This window comes from Cucurbita pepo, chromosome LG01 (genome assembly GCF_002806865.2).
Source record: "Cucurbita pepo subsp. pepo cultivar mu-cu-16 chromosome LG01, ASM280686v2, whole genome shotgun sequence".
NCBI classification, from domain to species: domain Eukaryota; kingdom Viridiplantae; phylum Streptophyta; class Magnoliopsida; order Cucurbitales; family Cucurbitaceae; genus Cucurbita; species Cucurbita pepo.
The window spans coordinates 11,423,384-11,444,620 of record NC_036638.1 but is presented as its reverse complement, the minus strand read 5'-3'; the positions used below and the strand labels follow the sequence as shown (position 1 = coordinate 11,444,620).

General features: G+C 35.3%; 2 protein-coding genes and 1 long non-coding RNA gene across 4 annotated transcripts; 2 read left to right on the top strand and 1 right to left on the bottom strand.

Annotated features, from left to right (window-relative positions):
- The first annotated feature begins 384 nt into the window (after positions 1–384).
- Positions 385–13,690, top strand: LOC111792954 (CLP protease regulatory subunit CLPX2, mitochondrial). 2 transcript variants are annotated; one of them, XM_023674598.1, is made up of 15 exons: positions 385–1,214; positions 3,217–3,278; positions 3,483–3,583; positions 3,681–3,760; positions 6,330–6,380; positions 7,370–7,444; positions 7,525–7,602; positions 8,830–8,886; positions 10,343–10,413; positions 10,522–10,621; positions 10,786–10,890; positions 10,984–11,046; positions 11,238–11,360; positions 13,143–13,289; positions 13,385–13,690. In XM_023674598.1, exons 1-15 carry the CDS (start codon positions 534–536, stop codon positions 13,460–13,462), a joined length of 1,872 nt encoding a protein of 623 aa, XP_023530366.1. In that variant the 5' UTR covers positions 385–533; the 3' UTR covers positions 13,463–13,690. The 2 variants fall into 2 exon arrangements, with proteins under 2 accessions (XP_023530366.1, XP_023530359.1); XM_023674591.1 differs by having other exon boundaries at positions 3,217–3,286; positions 3,488–3,583.
- A 943-nt stretch (positions 13,691–14,633) lies between these two features.
- On the top strand, positions 14,634–15,433 carry LOC111793254. The gene is made up of 2 exons (XR_002814905.1): positions 14,634–15,004; positions 15,100–15,433. It is a non-coding gene; the product is annotated as an uncharacterized LOC111793254 (long non-coding RNA).
- Positions 15,434–16,636: 1,203 nt separating this feature from the next.
- On the bottom strand, positions 16,637–17,876 carry LOC111793064 (zinc-finger homeodomain protein 4-like). The gene has a single exon (XM_023674776.1). The coding sequence runs from the start codon at positions 17,693–17,695 to the stop codon at positions 16,811–16,813; it is 885 nt and encodes a 294-aa protein (XP_023530544.1). The 5' UTR covers positions 17,696–17,876; the 3' UTR covers positions 16,637–16,810.
- Positions 17,877–21,237: the final 3,361 nt, after the last annotated feature.

Here is a 21,237-nt window from a genome sequence, read left to right as displayed (position 1 = left end):
CTAATCCAACCAACCCGAACTTTTGGGTTGGGTCAAAAAAAATCCTCCAACCCAACCCAACTCGGACCATGTACACCCCCAGTAGTCATCAAACTTCCCCCGACCAAGTATTGTAATCTCTCTTACTCACGTGTTTTCAATGCAATTGACTTTTACAACGCTTAATTTCAACTTGATTTCGTATAACTTTTCGAGACCTACACGTTGGAAGGTATTTCATTCGATCTTTTCAGACCTAGATGAACGACAATGAAGATGATTATAGATGATTGTAGGCGATCTAGAGAAGGAGAAAATAGGAATTTCACCCATAAAAAAAGTTTTGAAAAGTTTGTTTTAAAATTGAGATTCTAGCTTCATCCAAAAAAGCGTTTTATATTTTAATTTCTTGAGAAAATATAACACAGTGCAACAGGTGGCACTGTTGTGAGCTCTTGACGGCAACTTCGCCTGCGTGCTCGTTCTCCTCTTCATAATTCCACAAGAACTTCGAAGCCCTTCAATCATCCGGTCAGATTACTCGAAAAGCCGCTATGATTCCACGATTCAGAGTTAAGAACACCAAATTCCTCATGCTATTCACATCGATCAGAACTATCACAACCACTGATTCGCTGTTCCACCACCGCTTCTTAACTCCACTTCCGTCTAAACCCTCTCTAGAACCCCACGCCGCCGCCCGCTCCGCCGGATTCATCCTTTGGTTTTCTCAGAAGCGCCACAGTTGGAAAGGGGCCTCCGACTATGATTACATTAGGGCTGATGTCAATTGTCCAAGGTGCTCCAAGCAAATGCCTGTCATCTTCTCCAATCGTCCCTTGTCCATTACGGGTCGGGAGACAGGCGTCTATCATGCCCTAAATCTCTGCCCCAATTGCAAAACTGCATTCTATTTTAGACCCTTCAAGTTGGTTCCATTACAGGGTACTTTTATTGAGATTGGTAGGGTTAAGGGCGCCAGGGACTTGGATAACATTGTGGAAAATGAACCGTGTCAACCTACGAAAGGAGATATTGGCGCCAATTCTGCTGATGATTCTGCATTGCCTCCACGGTGGAAAGGTAGCTGTGGCGGTGGCCATGGTAGCTTGGGTTTGGTGGAGAGTAACGGTGTTCCGAAGGACGAGGCCAATTCAGGAAGGCAGTTGCTAACTCCCAAGGAAATTTCTGAGGCTCTGGACAAGTTCATCGTTGGACAAGAAAAAGCCAAGAAGGTTGGATTCGGGTGATTTGATAATTATCTGTGCTTCTTATAATCTTTTTCACAAGCATTTTCTGCAGATTCTACAAGGTTTTCGTGGCTTTTCTTTTATGTTTTGGTTAGATACTAAAAATTTAATTGATAGAACCAAACTGCAAATGAGGGACTACTAGCCGTACAAAAGCATGGAGTTATAAAAGGACTCCAATAGGCAATGATGAAGGGAAGGGTGATTGTAAAAAGAATTATTCTAACAGAGGAATGGCTGAGGAGGTTAGAAAACGCCAATTGTATCCCGGAAACAATCATCCCTAGAGCTGGGGTGAAAACGATACTCTTAAAGAGAACATTGAAAATTTCCTTGGAAGTATGGAGAACAACAAAATCAAGGAAAAGGAGTCCCTTGATGAAGGTAGAAGACATGCAACAGAATCAGATTCGAAGGATGATAGGGAATAGGAGACAGAAAAATGACTCACATAACCAAAAATCCTCCCAAAAATGAGCACCCAAGTCGACCCCAATTGAAAATGTCACATTTAGAAAAAGAATTAAAACTAGAAGAGATGAGATGACCTTCCAAGGATTCATGTTTGTGTTTTTAGCCCCACAAAATGAGATCTATTAGGACGGAAGAGCTCCATATTTGCTTGCAATGATATGATAGCATAAAGTCTCAGGCTCTAGGGAAAATGTTGCAACCACTTAGGTAGGATGGCCTCATCATGAATTCTCAAATTAGCTATACCCAAACTGCCTTACTCTTTTCAGCTTCAAATCAATTTCCTATCTGACCAAGTGAGAAGCACGGGGTATCTCCACACCCTCCTAAAGAAATTCCTCATGATCTTCTCCAGCTTACTTTGAATTGTAAAGGGGACCATAAACAATGATTCGAAATGGGTAGGTATCCCACCCAACACTGAGGGACTGAATGAGAGTTCCTACAGCCTTGGGAAAAAAAAAAAAAAAAAACTTCTTAGATAATTGCCTTTTGTTTTTCTCAAACACTGGGTTATAGAAAGATTGACGGGATGAGGCTTTTGAACCTAAAAAATTGTGATAAGGGAATTCTGGGCATGCCACTTGCTGCTCGTTCAGGATTTGGAAAATCACCCATTACCATCATCTCTATACTTGCTGGTATAACTTAAGAGTCTTATTCTCTAGTTCTCTTTCCTTCTGATGTTGTGGCTTCCTCTTTCCAAAGGCAAGGATGTGATTTTTCAATTTTGGAAGTTATTAAAAGACCATTTGGATTTTGTGTAGTTTGAGCTCTTTGTTGAGCTATTTGGCTTTGATAGAACAATCACTTATTTAAATAGAACTTTCAGATTTATGAATTTAATTGCATGGCTTATTGGATAATCAACTTCTCTTCTTTTCTCTTTAATACTTAAGAATTGTGTTTGGTGGGTTATAAAGTTCTTAGTTATTATGCATTTGAAAGCACTATTTATAAGCTACTGATTTTTGAAAGGAAAAGAAAAAAAGAGAAAAGAAAATCCCTTGTACTATTTGGTGAATAAGAGAGCAAAATTTGAGTTACTAACTCTTAAAATCAACTGAATTTTGGCCAGATGTTCTTTTCTCCTGGCTTGACCAAATATGTTCACGGAATTTTACTATTAAAGGAAAAAAGTATTTTTTTTTCAAACAACTCTTCGGCGTCACTTATTTTTCTTATTCTATTGGTCTAAGACTGTAACATTTAGGTTCTGTAAGTTTGGTTAGATGGTTTATTTTCTGGTAATTTTCCTTCTTTTTGTTGAAAGGATCCTTATCTCTTGCGTCTCTTTTCACTACAAAAATCTACCCCAAAAATAAAGTCCTTCGTTTTGATTAACAAAGAATTATGACCTCCCTGCTAGTCCCAGCTTATTCCACCTATTCTGTACTCGGGATGCAAGGACGGGGCATAATTCATGAGGAAGTTTACTGTTATTTAGAATTTTTCAACAAATAAATTTTACCATGGATCTGCCATTTTGATTGATATCATGTTAACATTTCAGGCGCTTTCTGTGGCAGTATACAACCACCATAAGAGGATATATCATGCCTCATTGCAGAAAACGTTAGTTTGTGAGAGTTCTCTAGTTTTCATTTTGCAATCATTTTCTAAAGGTCATTTATATATGCTTACTGATGTTTAAGGAGTTCACAGCGATAGTCTATATTTCTTTTTTTTAAAAAAAGTAGTATTAATCCAAGGGAATGATATTTCTGCGATGTTAGTGATTGTACATTTCCTTGACTTGGTGTCTACATTTGTATTTAGTCCAGGGCAAGGATCGCTCGGGATTGAATTGGAGAATGATGATAATGAAATTGTGGAACTGGAAAAGAGTAATGTGTTGCTAATGGGTCCTACAGGCTCAGGTACGATCGATTTTTTTCTGCTTTTCCTTTTGGTGCCCAATAGCCTTGATTTTGTATGAGGTTTTTCAATAATCATTTATGAAATCTCTAAGGATAGGGAAGACATTACTTGCAAAAACCCTTGCTCGTGTTGTGAACGTACCCTTCACCATTGCTGATGCCACTGCGTTAACGCAGGTAAGTTTATTTTCAGGATGGTTATTTTCTCTTTCCTTGTTAATGTTTTTTCTTTCTTTTCTAAATTTTATTTTTATATGTATGTATATTTTAAACAGAACAATTCATCAAGAAAAACAGGAAAGCATACAAGAAAAGGGGATATAAGAAACACCCCCCATCCTAGTTAAGTTGATCACGAAAATGGAAAAATTACAAAATCACCTGTGAAGTAGAGGATGTATACTGTACAATTTCCCAGACATTACAAAAAGATTTATAACTATTTCTAAAACTCTTGTTGTCTTTCATACCGTAGCAGCCCAAGTAAAGACAACCCTCCCTCCCAGACACACAGTCCCAACATAACGATGATAGAACATTCTTCCAACCAACCCCTTCCCAAATACTGCACTCCCTCTCCAACTCCATACAAATGCACCCTACTTACCAACTTCTGTTGAGAATTCTCCTGTATACCACTTCTCTGATACATAATCTTGATTGGTGGCCTAACATTACCCTAAAGTTCTGAAGACAATTGTATTCAAGGTGGAATTGAGGAAATTGGTTGCACAACATCTCAACCGACTCCCAAGTCACTTCATATTCTAGATGTCCCCCTTGCAGCAACCATTCCCAATTAGCTTCATGTTCATTCCAACATCCAGCCAAGAGTTCTTTCGGTTATGCTAGCAACTCATAATTCTCTGTGAGAGTAGGCAAGGACTTCACGTCAATGTCCTCCCCAATTGTTTTCTTCAATTGTGAAATATGAACACAAAATGAATTGCTGCTTCATCTGAAAGTTCCAAGCGTTAAGCCACTTGGCCTTTGTCCTCCTTCATCTTATATAACCCATAGTACATTGGAAATAACTTCTCACACCTCCTTTTAGTCAAAGATGGATGAATTTCTAGAAATTTTTTGTCTTAGACCATAAATTCCAGCACCCTCTTCATTTGATTTGCAAACTTCATAAATTCCAGCACCCTCTTCATTTGATTTGCAAACTTCTTCATTCGATTATGAGTAATTACCAGATGGTGTTGAAGAGTGGAAATCATCATATCTCTCTGCACAAGTTGTTGTTCCAATTGCCCATTAGCTTTAAAGGGAATGTGAGTGGTCCTTATGACTTTTGTCCCTTGTTAGGTTCTATGTTTCTCTTTGGGCGTCCGTGACAAAGTCTTTTTGATATTGTTCCTTAGGTCTTATTCTTCTTAATTGGTGTCATTTTCTTTAATTGGACTCCCTTTTGTGGGCTTAGTTTTTTTTTTTTTTTTGGATACTCTTGTATTCTTTCATTTTTTCTCAACAAAAGTTTACTTTTCAGAAAAAAATTAGTTGTCTTTCGATCCTCATTAAATAGCAGAGGGTGGACATCCATAGACTGCCTGAAAGGGCATGAGATTAATGGAGGCATGAAAGTGGTTTTGTCCAATATTCAGCCCAAGGTAACCATGAGTTTTGGTGATGATACGGAGGATGGTAGCAGTTGATGGCAACGACAGCTAGGGCTTTTTAGGATTTATAAGGACTGGTAGGGTATACCTGCTATGATACCGTTTTAATCTCAAGAGGTTAAAAATATATTGTATGTTAATATGTGCAATTTAGCTTTCTTATGTAGGAGAAGAATTAAGACAATAAGGACCAAATATTTGACATTTAATATTTACGCACAAATGTTCATAAAAGAGTAGAAAGTCCAACACTGACAATAATTATCATAAAGGTAGCTCACAAATTGCGTTCTCATTATGAAAACAGGAATTACATGACTCTAGTTGGAAAGGATTCTACCCAAAAAAAAAAGATCCCCCTAGCTAAATATCTCTCTAACCTGCTCTGTATTTTGTGTAAAAAAATGTTAAATCCCACATCACTTATTCTGTACTTGTCCTCTGGCCAGAGATCTTTGGGGATACTTACTGGAAGTGTTTGGGTGGCACATTGCCATTCCATAAGACATTTGGGACCTCCTCTCCACCATGCTTGCTAGCCACCCCTCCAAAAAGGAGAAAAAACACCGTTTAGCTTAGCATACGGGCTCTTTTGTGGTCCATTTGGACCAAGAAGAATTTTCGTATCTTTAACAAGGAACAATTCTTCAAAGCTTTACTCTTGACAATTGTGCATCTTTCTATGTCTTGGTGTAAATTGATCCCCATTTTGTAATTATGGTTTATTCTCTCTCGTAGCTCAATGTAATTGCTTTTTGTAACTTATCGATAGGAAGTGATTATTTCTTGTAATTTCATTGTATCAACGAAATGATATGTTTCCGATCCCNNNCCCAATGACATCACACACACACACACACACACACACACACACACACACAATAATAATAATAATAATAATAATCAACTTTCAATGAAAGCCTGGTTTTTGATAAAAATATGTATGCTATACTGATTAGTAACTGGTGAGTCTACATTTTTTTCCTTGTCTCTATATCAGGAATTTTGAGCCTCAATCATCTCAACGTATTTATTGCTTCAAAATAGTTCCACTTCTAATTACCAAGCAGCATTTTTTTTCAGTTGGCTTAGTAGAATTTTAATTTACACGCTCTACTTTTCAGGCAGGTTATGTTGGAGAAGATGTGGAATCAATATTATACAAGCTCCTTCTGGTATTAATTTATTTGTTTCTCCTCGTGTCTTAATGAATTTGTAAGTCATTCTGGTATTAATTTATTTGTTTCTCCTCGTGTCTTAATGAATTTGTAAGTCATTTTGGTTCAAAACCTGTTTTTGGATCAAGATATGCAGAGAGTGATGATTTATGAATCAATGGGTCATTCACATGTAATATTACCTTTTATTTTGCGTGTAATTATTACTAAGCTTTGTTTTTAAATATCTTTTGATTGAAACATTCAACCACCTTTTCGAGTCTAAAGGGTCATGTGTAGATGACTCTCAAGTTAAAAAGGGCACAGCTATGGTACAGTTTGTTTATTTTATTTTCTAAAACTATTAAGCTTTTGAAGTGTTAAAAAATATATATATAGGAACACTCTCTGTATGCTTGATTATCGGACCTTTTTGTTGTAAATATCACGTGTAATTACATTTGTATGGAGGAAGGATCTCATTTATCTTCTCATCTTTCTGTTTCAATGTTTTTTTTACCATAAATAGAACAAAAATGGCTGATATTTCTTAATTTAGTATGAATGTGAAATATTAGCAAAAGAAAAAGAAAAAAAAAATAGTGATTGAATCACAAAGAAATTGTAGACTTGGGATATTTTTGCTTGCCTATGGAATAAAAGAGAAGCTGCAGTTTTCATTATTTACTTACTACTGCCAGAAAGTTATGAGTTTACATACAAATGAAAAGTGGGTTGGTGTAGCTGATTTTTGAAAAATCTCAAGGAATTATCTTGCGATAAGTTTCCCCCTGGATGATGGATTCGGAGTCTGTATCCTGTTAGAAATATAGGATGAGAGCTCAACCAAGGCCCTACACCTAATAGTTTTTTCCCTAGCTTTTCATTTGAGGAAGTATATGAAATCTAAGATCAACTTTTCCGAAGTTTTGGGGAATATTTTCATGCCTTCGTTATTTGTCTTTTTTACCTTTCCTCATTCCGTACACTGTGCTTTAATTGTATAGGATGCAGAGTTCAATGTAGAAGCAGCTCAACGAGGGATAGTATATATTGATGAAGTGGATAAGATAACTAAGAAGGTATAGCATGGTCTAAGATCTATAGAGGCTATAGTTGTTGACTTTATAGTATTTGCCATAACTTGCTTTTTTCTTATTAGAGTGAGAACGTAAACTCTGGCAGAGATGTATCTGGGGAGGGGGTCCAGCAGGCACTTCTGAAAATGCTTGAAGGAACCGTGGGTATTCAATTTGACAGTAATATTGTTCATTTTTTGTTGTTGTTGATGTGTGTGTGTATATTTTTTATTTTTTTATTTTCTTAACTCGTCTTGTATTGCTTCACCTGTTTTCCTTGCTTAATCTCCTAGAAGTTGGATGAATCTTCAAATGGCTTTGATGTCAATTTGATGTTTTCGTTTGACTTATAATCTTTTCTCCCCCATTTTGAAGCATATTTATATTGGTTGACGAATATTTGACTTCTATTGTTAACACTAAGTGCACGTGTAAATTCGTTCTACACCTCAACTTATTTATTCTGTGACACGATTAGCCAGAACAGGTCAAAGGGCTACTAGGATTTTCGCGTAAGTAGGGCAAAGACACCATTAGACTGTAGGATTTTGCTTGAACCTTAAACTGAGGGTCCTCAATAAGGTGAAGAAGGGCATCTGAAGCTTTATTGGGCCAACACCACTGCAAATTGAATAAATTTACCCTCTTTCCCAGCAAGCAGCAACAAATGGGCAAGAGAAGAAGAGGTGCATCAAAGATTCCTCACGTTTACAAAGAACGCACCAATTGGGGTAAAGAGCAGAATTTCAAAAAATTCTTTAGGTTCTACCGTGAGTATTCAGCCTCTCAAAAGAGGAAATCCACAAGAAAACCTTGACCTTCTTAGGACGACCAAATTTTTGTTTACCCAGCTGCTTGTTTCTAGTGTGCAAACTCTAAAAGGAAAAGATTCTTTGATTTAATTCCTTTTAGATTTCGTACATTTGTGCTACATTAACATTCTCCAAGAGGGTCCTGGAAATATTTTTTAGATTATGGTCTTTGCCAATTTTCTTTGATCTATGATCGCCCTCTCTAGTGTTCCAAAATTCTTGCTTTTCTTCCGTTTCTAGAGGTGGGATGTTGGCGGTGGTGGGATTCCATTTAATGGCGTTTTCAAGGGGGGGAACCTTGTAAACTTAAACAACCTGACACTACGGGACAACTTGAGTCATCTATTTTACTTCTATAACTACAGCATAACTTCTTGGAATTTATCAGGGAACTGTGGGATATTCATATTATTCACTTTGAAGTCTTGCTTTGGAGCTCTTTCTTGGCTCTTGCGGGTCTTTTTGTCATATCATCCACTGTATTTTTGTCTTTTTATAAATGAAAGTTGCCTTCCTAGTACCAAAAAAAAAAACCTTTCGAAATTGTCAATTTACTTCAAAACCACTTTCTTTCAGGTAGTGGATGTTCCTGACAAAGGTGCTCGAAAGCATCCTCAAGGTGATACAATTCAGGTGGAGTTGAACTGCAATTTAGTATTGTTTTTATTGGTTTTCTTCTTTGATATTAGTATAATGTGCAAATCGCATTCGAAGTTAGCTCTACCTTCAGCTACCATATAGGTACTTACATGGAAATTATATTAGCTTGTTCTTTGCCGGACCTTTCTCACTCAAATTGACGAGAAAGGTCTGGAAGTGATGAGCCACATTTAAAGATATTAACTTCTCGAATTCATATAGTCCAAAATCTTTTTTTAGTGGTTTGACATTGACAACTTGTTGGAGATGAGTCACCAAAAATGTAAAGGCCCGAGCTCAGGTCCTAACCCATGGATTTGATTGATTGGATCAAACTTTGAATCAGGCTTGGACAAGACGTCCCATTGGATTATTGACTATTTTATTTTTTGAAAAATAGTTTTTATAGATCAATTTGTACTCTGGTTTTAAATTTCATGAGTGAATTAACTTAGACCATTTGTCAGGATTTCGTTATGAAACTGTCAAAGCATAAGTTTCACACATGTATAAAATTTCTTTAAATGTTGGAATTTATTTAACAATAGAGAGAAATGTTGAATCAAATGGATAGTAGCAGAAAGAGAGATGAAATAAGATTTTATTAAGGTTAAATTATAAATTTGGTCTCTATAGTTTGAAGACGGTAAGAATTTAGTCTCTATGATTTAAAGATTAGAGTTCATCCATTAGACTATTTACGAGTCTTATCAGACCATAGGGACTAGTTATGAGGTTTTATTAAACCATGCGCATTCTAACTTTCAAAACCATAGAGACTAAATTTTGACTTTCTAGACTATAGGAACAAAAATTATAATTTAGCCTTTTATTAATCACACCAATAGTATTCATAGGTAAACTGATAACTTCATTTTTAAGGATCTAACGTGTGAAATATGATTTATATCCTCCAATCATAATAATAATTTTCTTGTTAATATTTCAATTATTAAATTTAAAGTGATCTTATAGTTAATAGTATAGATTTTTGTTTTCAATTTAAAATTGTGGGTTTAATTGTTACGTGATTTGTGCATTTTTAGATTGGTCATTAATGGAGGTTAAGCGGTATGGTTTAATTGTAATGATGTTGTAAGTTTGAGGGTACAATGGTAACAATCTTCAGTGTTTTTTGCATTCCAGAACTTTTGTGAAGAATTTAAGAAATAGTTTCCAAAAATCATCTGCTTTTAAGTACTTTTAGTTTCATACTAAAGTTCTAGTTTCTTAAACTTTTAATTGTCTAATTCATAGAACTATATTATTATATGTACTTTTTTTAAAAAAAATTCAAACGTGGACCTTAACAAATGAAAAAACTCCCCACTTTTTGCCAGTTTGTGCTTATTTGGTGTTCTTTTTTTATTATTCTGTTAGAAAAAAATACTATTGTTCTGGCAATATATGTTGCCTTCTTATAAACCTAAATTTCTTTTATGCATGGCAGATTGATACAAAAAATATTCTCTTCGTATGTGGTGGTGCATTTGTTGGCTTGGAGAAGTGCATCTCTGACAGGTAAGAATTGCTTCATTCTAATTGTCAATAAAAAACTGATGAATTTTTGTTCTTTTTCTTCCGTTCAATAATCTGTGTGGAAATTGAATATCAACTCTCTTTTTACAGGCAGCATGATTCTTCAATAGGCTTTGGAGCACCAGTTCGTGCTAGCATGAGAACTGGCGGATTGACAGATGATATAGTGACATCGTCGATACTGGAATCTGTGAGACCTTACACCATTGGATGTTAAATTATTGTGCTATAATGTATTTTGTTATTTTATCTTTGGCATTTTCTGAACTGAGGCTTCATTTACTTCATTTGTTTCCCTCCATTTCACAACTTGTCTTCATTCAACCTCTGAAATGAATTTCTCTTAACCTTTAGGTAGAAAGCAGTGATCTTGTTACTTACGGCCTCATACCCGAATTCGTCGGACGATTTCCTATTCTTGTGAGTTTGTCAGCTTTGAATGAGGACCAACTTGTTCAGGTTTGTCTAGTCTTTTGGGTCATCTTTTTCTGTTTTTGTTGCTGAACTCTGGTAGATACAACAATTTTCTTCGTTCTTATTTCTGTTTAATAGGTTCTTACGAAACCGAAAAATGCGCTTGGTAAGCAGTACAAGAAGATGTTTAGAATGAATGATGTAAGTACCTTTTTAATATAATATGAAACAAGCATTTATTACATATATGAAATGCTATCCTAGTTTACTTCTTCCCAAATTCATTAAAAGAATTTAAAAAAAAAAAAAAAAGAAGAGAAACTCAAAAAACTTGTTGTAAATCCAATAGTGTTCTTGTGTGTTTACTCTCAAGCCTTTGTATGATTTTGCAGGTCGAATTACATTTCACTGAGAATGCTTTAAGAATGATTGCGAGGAAAGCAATGAAAAAGAACACAGGTGCTAGAGGATTAAGATCCATTTTAGAACACATTCTGACAGAAGCTATGTTTGAGGTATCACATTTTAGGTACCATGTGTGTTTATTCTCCATTGAATTGCCATCTCTCTAATTTCAAAATCTCTGTAGGAAAGAAAATTTTCAATAAGGAGGAAGATAATTCTTCCTTACTGAAGAAAAATGAGTACAAAAGACTAATCTAAATAGAAATTACACGAAAACAAAAACTTGGGAGGAAAATATCATACAAGGAAACAATTACCAATTAAGAGCTANAAAAAAAAAAAAAAAAAAAAAAAAAAAAAAAAAAAAAAAAAAAAAAAAAAGCTGTAAATTTATCCTTGGTGTGCCTCGGTTTGTTTGCAATAAGTGCATACCACATGATCCTCGTTTCCTGCTTTTCCTACTTCCTAGTTAGATTCATCATTTTGATACCTCCTACTTTCACTTTGATAGCCACATCCTCGGTGCATTTCATTTCAACCCATTGATAATGATTTAACTCTTGCTACAAGCTTTGGAGAACGGTAGAACATTGTGTCACTGTTAGATACGAGTCTCGATGTCTTATATTTATGCTGCATCCTTCACTTTTGAATAAGTTTCCTTCATTGTTTCCTATTTTCCCATCTATCTTTGGCAGAAGCATATATGTAGCACTAACTGTAGGTGTTTCATCCCACGGGTCAAACTTTGGGTCACCCAATTTGAGTCCCATCCCAATTTCAATGTTCAACTTTCCTTTTCCTTTTAGAAAGGTGCGGACAAGTTGAGACCATTTGGGATTATTTTTTCTATCCAACTGATAACCAGGATGAATATTTTGAAGATCTCCTGTGCTGTACTTTTATTAGTTTCCTCCAGCAGATCTTCTTTGGTGACTTCGGTCGGGTCTGACGTACNAAAAAAAAAAAAAAAAAAAAAAAAAAAAAAAAAAAAAAAAAAAAAAAAAAAAGAAGAGTAGGTTCCACACAGAAAAAAATACCCATGGGTAGAAGAAAGGTGTACAAATGATCTAGGCCTGTATTCGGAGTTTCCTTGGGGTTGGTAAGACGAAATGGACCTTAGCCTATTGAGTGCCCTACCTTGGGCCATCGACATTATACGCTCTACTGAAATAGATTTCCCAGAAAACCAACTATATCTGATCTTGGTTGGCCTTTCAGCCTAGCCACAAGTCATCCCCGTATTTTGCCACATACGTGGATTCGGTCCTCCAAGGCCTGTTAGAGCTCTCTTCAACCTGCACATGGCTAGAACGATTGGTTTTGGGTCAAATAGGAAGAACTCGAATATTCCACCTCTGGAAAGCGCCTACACCTAATAGTTTAAGTTGTTCCCATTTTCTCGTTGACCCATCATGCAAAAGGTACCTCATTAGAATGAGTGCGCTTTACTAAGAGAATCTCAAGTAAAGGCTGGCTGTTTTTCTTCCTATAGGTCGAGCTGTTTCACTCCTTTAACTGATTGTTCACATCGGATCTCAGGTTCTCTATTGCACTCCCTAAATAGGGCACTAAACCTCAAATACCCAGGTGTGTGAATGCCAAAAAGAAACCCACGAACAAAAAAAAAAAAAAAGATAATAATGCTGCAATTTACCTACAAATGACGGCAGAAAGAAATACACACGAATGGAATCAAAAGAAGTGAAAAATAGAAGTTGCAAAAACAAATAAGGAACTAAAATGTTAAAAAAAAAAAGATAGCTGTAATTATAATTGGACAAAATCATATTGGTGCTTTTTTCTTTGTTAAAATATTTTGAAAATGGCAGTGGTTGTGGTTAGTTTGAATGCTGGAAAGTGGTGCCGCCAACTGAATTCATTATGTTCAGGTTCCGGAAAGTAAGAGCATAAGGGCTGTTCTGGTTGATGAAGAAGCTGTTGGATCAGTGGACGGTCCAGGATGCGGAGCCAAAGTTCTTTATGATGTTGATGAATTAAAGCAATGTTCAAAAAGTGGAATAGTCATAAATCTGAAGGTATTTTCCCATCATACTCACTTCAACCCTTATAGTGTTAGTATTTTCTTTGGTGGCTATGAAGTTTGATATAATATCTCTGCCCTGATGAACAGGGAAATGGTTTATTGGCGGAGGACGAGGGTCGGTTCTCGAATGGAGTCGAGTTTCCATCCGTAACTATGAGATTGTAAATGCTTTCTGGCGATCATGTAAGTAAGTTTATTGGACAGATCAGTATCAATCAATAATGAAATGTTATGAAGTAAGTAGAGAAGTTATGTGGACTTATGAAGTATGTTGCCATGTAAATGCATAATAAAAATTTTCTTCGTATCTTAGGACGTCCACATATTTTGAATCCCAAGAAGGAATTTAGCTTATATTAAATAATGTAATATGAAAAAAGAGTAGGTTTTATTGTAGAATCGGTAAATTTTGTGATTTCTACGTTCCTTATCGATTAGTCTTGTTCATTAAGTCTACCTTCTTGTTCTCAACTCAATCCCGTAATCGATCCCGAAAGTTGAACATTTCAAATTCTTTTTTTCCACTTTTGTAGTGTTACGTGTTATATAAACTCTTTAATCAATTCATTTTCATTTATTAACTATATATCACTCCACTATAATAAACTTAGTCCATGAATGTAATTATTATAGGTAAGTTGATCATTCACAACTTATTCATAATTACAATTATGTTAAAATTTTATTTTACCTCTAGAGTTACAATTGAATCATTCATGTAAGAATCTTTCACCTTAAGTACTACTAATTCTCTAGTGAACATCTTTTTTATGATCTAACCATAAACTAAATTCCTCTCGGGCCAATGAGGATGTGAGATCTCATGGTTCAAATATCAAAATCAGTATTTAAAGAAACTATTCATCTACTTTCTATATACGAAAAAAAAGTACCATTCATATTGTAAAATTATGTTCCTAGTTTCCTATTTGGCCCAACATGGTTGACATATTAAATCAACGGTAAAAGTTATTCTCACCCATGCAAATCAAAAGATAAGTCCTCATATGCAGAAATTCATAACATAATAATTAAAATTAAGTTGCAATGATGATCGTAAAATAATAATTTCTTTCGATTAATAGATTTATATGGAGAGATTAAGTATTTTATGGTCTAGTTTTATACAAATTAATTGTTCAGAAGGCTCCCACTCACTTGTCTTCATATGAACGATTTAAAACAAATTATTTGTAATATTTGCAAAGTATACCGCATAAATAATACTAAAATAAGAACTCTAACCTTACCCATATACTATAGTTTTTTTTTTTTTTTTTTTTTTTTTTTTTTTTTTAAAAAAAGATAATAATGCTGCAATTTACCTACAAATGACGGCAGAAAGAAATACACACGAATGGAATCAAAAGAAGTGAAAAATAGAAGTTGCAAAAACAAATAAGGAACTAAAATGTTAAAAAAAAAAAGATAGCTGTAATTATAATTGGACAAAATCATATTGGTGCTTTTTTCTTTGTTAAAATATTTTGAAAATGGCAGTGGTTGTGGTTAGTTTGAATGCTGGAAAGTGGTGCCGCCAACTGAATTCATTATGTTCAGGTTCCGGAAAGTAAGAGCATAAGGGCTGTTCTGGTTGATGAAGAAGCTGTTGGATCAGTGGACGGTCCAGGATGCGGAGCCAAAGTTCTTTATGATGTTGATGAATTAAAGCAATGTTCAAAAAGTGGAATAGTCATAAATCTGAAGGTATTTTCCCATCATACTCACTTCAACCCTTATAGTGTTAGTATTTTCTTTGGTGGCTATGAAGTTTGATATAATATCTCTGCCCTGATGAACAGGGAAATGGTTTATTGGCGGAGGACGAGGGTCGGTTCTCGAATGGAGTCGAGTTTCCATCCGTAACTATGAGATTGTAAATGCTTTCTGGCGATCATGTAAGTAAGTTTATTGGACAGATCAGTATCAATCAATAATGAAATGTTATGAAGTAAGTAGAGAAGTTATGTGGACTTATGAAGTATGTTGCCATGTAAATGCATAATAAAAATTTTCTTCGTATCTTAGGACGTCCACATATTTTGAATCCCAAGAAGGAATTTAGCTTATATTAAATAATGTAATATGAAAAAAGAGTAGGTTTTATTGTAGAATCGGTAAATTTTGTGATTTCTACGTTCCTTATCGATTAGTCTTGTTCATTAAGTCTACCTTCTTGTTCTCAACTCAATCCCGTAATCGATCCCGAAAGTTGAACATTTCAAATTCTTTTTTTCCACTTTTGTAGTGTTACGTGTTATATAAACTCTTTAATCAATTCATTTTCATTTATTAACTATATATCACTCCACTATAATAAACTTAGTCCATGAATGTAATTATTATAGGTAAGTTGATCATTCACAACTTATTCATAATTACAATTATGTTAAAATTTTATTTTACCTCTAGAGTTACAATTGAATCATTCATGTAAGAATCTTTCACCTTAAGTACTACTAATTCTCTAGTGAACATCTTTTTTATGATCTAACCATAAACTAAATTCCTCTCGGGCCAATGAGGATGTGAGATCTCATGGTTCAAATATCAAAATCAGTANTTATAAAATATTTATTTTCTTAATTAATAGATAAGAGATTAAATATTTCATGGTTCATTGTATACGATGTCATACTTGCATGTCTCCACTTGAACCTTTTCAGTCAGTTTAGATTAATCACTAGTTTTTTTTTTTTCTTTCTAAAACTCCTTTATATTCGTCTAAACCTACAACATTGTTATCGTAGTATTTGAACTACGCACGTAACANAAAAAAAAAAAAAAAAAAAAAAAAAAAAAAAAAAAAAAAAAAAAAAAAAAAAAAAAAAACTACAAGATATATGAATAGAATAATGTTCAAAAGAAAAAAGGTTGCCTTCTTATCAAGAAGGAATATAAATTTCCCGTTTCTTTATAAAATGTTCTTTCAAATTTCAAATTTTGATAAAAGTTTTTGGCTTTTCAGTTATTGAAATCATTAGAGTTGATATTGTCGTTGATACAACTAAAATCAACATCATTCAATTTTTTATTACAAAAAGACATTCAATGTTTACCATTTGATTCGATCAAACATTCCTATAATTCAAAAAATTATACTTTATGTCATTTCTTCATTACAAACCCTAACCCCATCATAAATAATACAATTAAATTAAAAAACTTTCATACCCATCATTTTTTTTCTCATTTTATTTAATGTATGATTAGTTTAATATAATCATTTCAAAACATAATAATAAATGACTTATTTACTGAATCAAGTTGGGATCTTGATGTTCTTCGTGATTGTTAAGGTGGCAGACACATAAATAAACCAATTAATCAACCAATCAATGAATAAAAACCAATATAGTGCGTGGGATTCAGTGTAATAACTCAGATTTAAACATCTCAACACCAACACTTTGATGATAATCATCATTAGCCAATAATAAGAGCAACAATTAATAGTAATAATTATATAATTCAATCTGAGTTAAAATCAAAAGAAAAAGAAATGAAGAAATTTTAAGTTAAGGGAGTAGGAGAATGGGGAGGAGAAATGGTATCCTTCTTCCCAAGATTGTGCTTATTGTTATGCATCCAAACCTTAAGAACTCTCCTCTTCACTCCAATCTCTTCACAGAATTGCTGCACCACACTCTCCTCTTGTTTCTGAATCTTCCATCCAACTTTCTCAGCAAACCTCAGCATCTTCTCCTTTTGCTCCGCCGTGAACTTCGTTCGGAATCGCTTCTTGTTCATCATTGGCCCCGAGTACGCCCTCGCCTCCTCGTGCTCCTCCGACTCTGACTGCCCACCTCCCCCGCCGAGCATGTTGTACGACATTATCATGTGGTGGGGTTGTGCTCTAGACGATATGAACGCCGGCCCCGCCACGGATGGATACGCAAATGCAGCTGCCTCTGGTGGGGCGATCATGTTCTTCCCTCCGACGAGGAGCTTCCTCCCGAGTCGAGGGTGGTGGAGCCAATCATAGGGTTCTCCCTCGATCTCTTTTCGATGGAAGTTTCTATGACAATTGCAAGCCGAACACGTGAGTGCTTCAATGGATCCTTCTTCTCCACTCGGCATGAACTCGCCACACCCATCTGTGGCATTACCTCCCATGGAGGCCGCATGGTTTTTGAGACACTCTTTATATTTTACCTGCTTCTTCGTGTTCGTGTTGTTGTTATTGTTGTTGTTGTTATGATTATGGTGAAGCTCGACTTCCATCTGAGAAGATGGAAGTGGGCTACCGCCATTGACTGCGGCCGCGATGATATGGTTGCAAGCGGCGGACGGGTCATGGTGATGGATGACATGGTCGTGGTCGAGGTCGTGGCCACCGTAGCGACTATTTAAAGGGATGGGGATGGGAATGGGATGATCTTGAGTAGTGAGCTCCATTATTGTTAAGAAGATGAAGAAAAAGAGAGAAAAATAGGGTATGTTTGGGGTATAAGTGGATTAAAGGGAGATGCTTTGAATTGAGGAAGAAGAAATAAGAAAAGGGTTTGGGAAGAAAAATGGTAGAAGAGAGTTATTGCATTGCATATTTGGAGGAGGAGGAGGGAGTTAGGGTGAAGACACTAAATAATAAGTAAAGAGTTTTATAATTAAAAAAAAAAGTTCTTTTAACCGACAAAACTGGAGAACACAACAAAAGACACAGTGGTTTTTTTTTTNAAAAAAAAAAAAAAAAAAAAAAAAAAAAAAAAAAGAGAGACAAAAAGTGGGTTATGGTTATTGGTTAGGTCTTGCTTGGCTTGCAAAACCAGACATCAAGTTTACGCTACTCGGAGAGGCCAACGTTTGTCAGAGAAACAAGATGTTGTGTGTTTATTGTAAATGTTACTTTGAAGGAAAACTCAGACATACATGTCTTCCACCACTGCAATTCATTTAATGCCCTTTTGTTTGAATTTCAAAATTAAAATCCTAAACTCGACCCGAGTTACCGCTCTTCCCTCGACCTAGGTTAAAAGTTAACCGATGAGGTGGGTTTATTGGCATTTTACCATAGTATCACATGAAAGGAGACTTTGAGCTCTAAATGACGAATACTATCTCTATTGGTACGAGACCTTTTAGTGATGAAATTAGCTTTATTCTTTTATTATCGATGTGTTAGCTTTTATATATTCGAGCTTCCGTGTTTAAGATGGGCACCCCATTTGAAAGGGTTTGTTTTTATGTCTTTATTCTTTGCAAAATTTGTTTTTTTCTTAATGTCTTCTACTTTTATTTTGTTGTTTTTGATGAGTCCATAAGCATAAAGAAGATTAAATGTTGGTGTTGTGAGTTTGGTTGTAGAGAGAAGAAAGAGAGAAATGGTGTATGGTTATTGATTAAGAGAGAGTGTATGGGCCACAGGAATAAATGGTATGGATGACATTTCATGTAATGTTATCAGACCCCTTCACACATTCCAAGATGTGTTTCAGACCTCTCTCTCTTCTTTGACCCTTTTCTTTTCCTTTTGGATAAAACAAAACCTTCTCCCATTCACTTACCCTTATTAAACTTTTAGTGTACTTTCATGTGTTCTACCTCTAATAATCTATCATTCTTAATTAATGTTCATTTTTTCTTATTCCAAAACCAAAGGGTACTCGTAGAATGAAATTGAGAATGAAGAAGGTAGGTCGAGCATAATCAAAAAGAGAGATGGAGAGAGAAATACAGACACTGATCTACGCGATGATACTGGAGTCGAGGGTGGAAGAGATCGTTGACGTGAGGTGCAAGAGAGATATGGGAGATGGGGAGAACGATCAATGAATATTTGAGAACGATGGGTGGTGGAAACGATGTCGTGACGGTTGAGGTGGTGGCACAATCCATAGAGATGCACAATTGGGTGAAGATGCACAATTAAGGACTTTAGCCTTGGTAATATGGTGGGATGCAATCTACATCTTTAAAGGTGTTTTGTGATAGTATTCGATTCGGGTCGAGACACCTAGAAATGGAGGTGTGAGTATTAATAAGTATGAATTAACACTAATGACTTAAAGTAAACTTGATTTAGGCTTGATCGAAGCCTGGTCAGAGCAAACTAAGGAGCTGCCAAAATTTCTCACTAGATTTCCAAATAGAAATGTTGTGCTGTCAGTGTTGACTTGGTCATCGAGAAGCCCTCTATTGACCCTCCTATGGATATATATGGATATATATATATAGATATATTAGTTTCAAATTTATATATTAGGTCAATAATATAATAACTACTATTTATATAAATAAATTAATAATTCGATTATATTTTATTTGAAAATAAGGTATTAGCATAAAGGTATTCGATCCCTAATTTGATTCTGGAGAAGAATTCAAAGTTCAAAAAGAAAATCAGGCCTCTAAATTCCTCGAACATGGTAAGTAGCCCTTTAGGCTAAGTATGCAAGTACTAAGTCTTCCCCGACCTTCTAAGTCTAGTTGGTTAGGACAAGCCAACTTCTCTAAAATTCAAAGCTCAGTAAACCGAGATAGGTACTTAGATGCATGCTAGGCGGTAAGATTCAGTTTTGTTCCTAGTTTCAAGATCTATTATTAAGAGAGTTTGCCTGAAAATGTTCCTTCAAATTCCAAGTGGAACTCAGCCAGTAGGGATGTTTTGTGACCGATAAGTTTAGTACGGACACAAGGGATTTTTTAGTAGGCCCATAACCCCTAGCTTAAGGGCTAGTTACGACGTTAAAGCTTAGAGACTTAAAATAGTAGAGGACTAAGGTTTTTCCATGCGTGAAACCTTGTCTCATGACTTGTGATCGGTATAGTCATATTAGTTACGACGTTGCCTCTTGCAATGACATTGTGGAGATTAGTAGTCGAGTCAGTAACTCCTATTAGTAAACCTGTCACAATAATGGGGTCCACGGTCATTCGTATTAGATTATCAGGAGTTGGATTAGCTAGGATCACGTCTTACGCATAACATGTGTGACAAATAGAACTCATGGGGACTACCAAAAAATCTCCAACTATTTGTTGGTCATGAACTTTCCCGCAAGAATAAGGGTTCACATAAATATAGTAGCTTGGAAGGCATGAGGGGTGCTCCTCGAAGATTATGATAACATTATGTAGCCCTTTAGGGCATCGCCAACAAATCATTTGTAGTTGACCAGCAACTCAGTAGTTTTAAAATAGTGAGAGATTGCGCCTTCACAACTATATGACATTTGGGTGTGTGACACGAGCAATAGTAATTCATTATGGCTAACTTAAATTATCATAAGACCTCGTAGATAATCTAGATAAGTGTAAACATGCTCCAAAGAAGCCAAGTATAAGACATCATGAGACAATAGGTGCCCAAATAGGGTCAGTACTCGAGAGACTACGAGAAGAGGGTGAACAACTCAGTAAAGATCCCAATTGGATCAAAACAGAGATAGAAAATTAGATGGCACATTACCCTACAGAAGCATGCCTAGAGATACACAACCCAGTTACTAAACCTGAAAAGTCGGTGACCTAAATACATATGCATAGTCGTAGCAAGAATTGGTTAGAGCTTACCGATAGACAACCCGTAAATAAAAGTTTCACGATTTAAGTTTTATCCGTATGTACGAAAAAACATGACATGAAATAAGGTTAGAATAAGTAAACATGTGGATATATATGATTAAGATTTATTGAGTTAATCAAGAAAGGGATAGGAAGTAAAGAGGAGAAAGAAAAAGGTGATTCTTCTAATAAGTGGACTCATAATTTGGGTAAACCTAAAGGAATATATTATTGGATCCAACTTTATGAGTAAATATTCTTATATATATATGAAAAGATTATATTATAAATTAGATTCAAAGTAAGATTATTGTATATTACAATGTTTGGTCGGTCTACGGAATCTAATTCTTATCTTTGATAATAATCAAGGTGGTGTGTCTTTCTCACATCCACATTTAGCTTTTAAAGATACCAACTTTCCCAAAATAATCTAT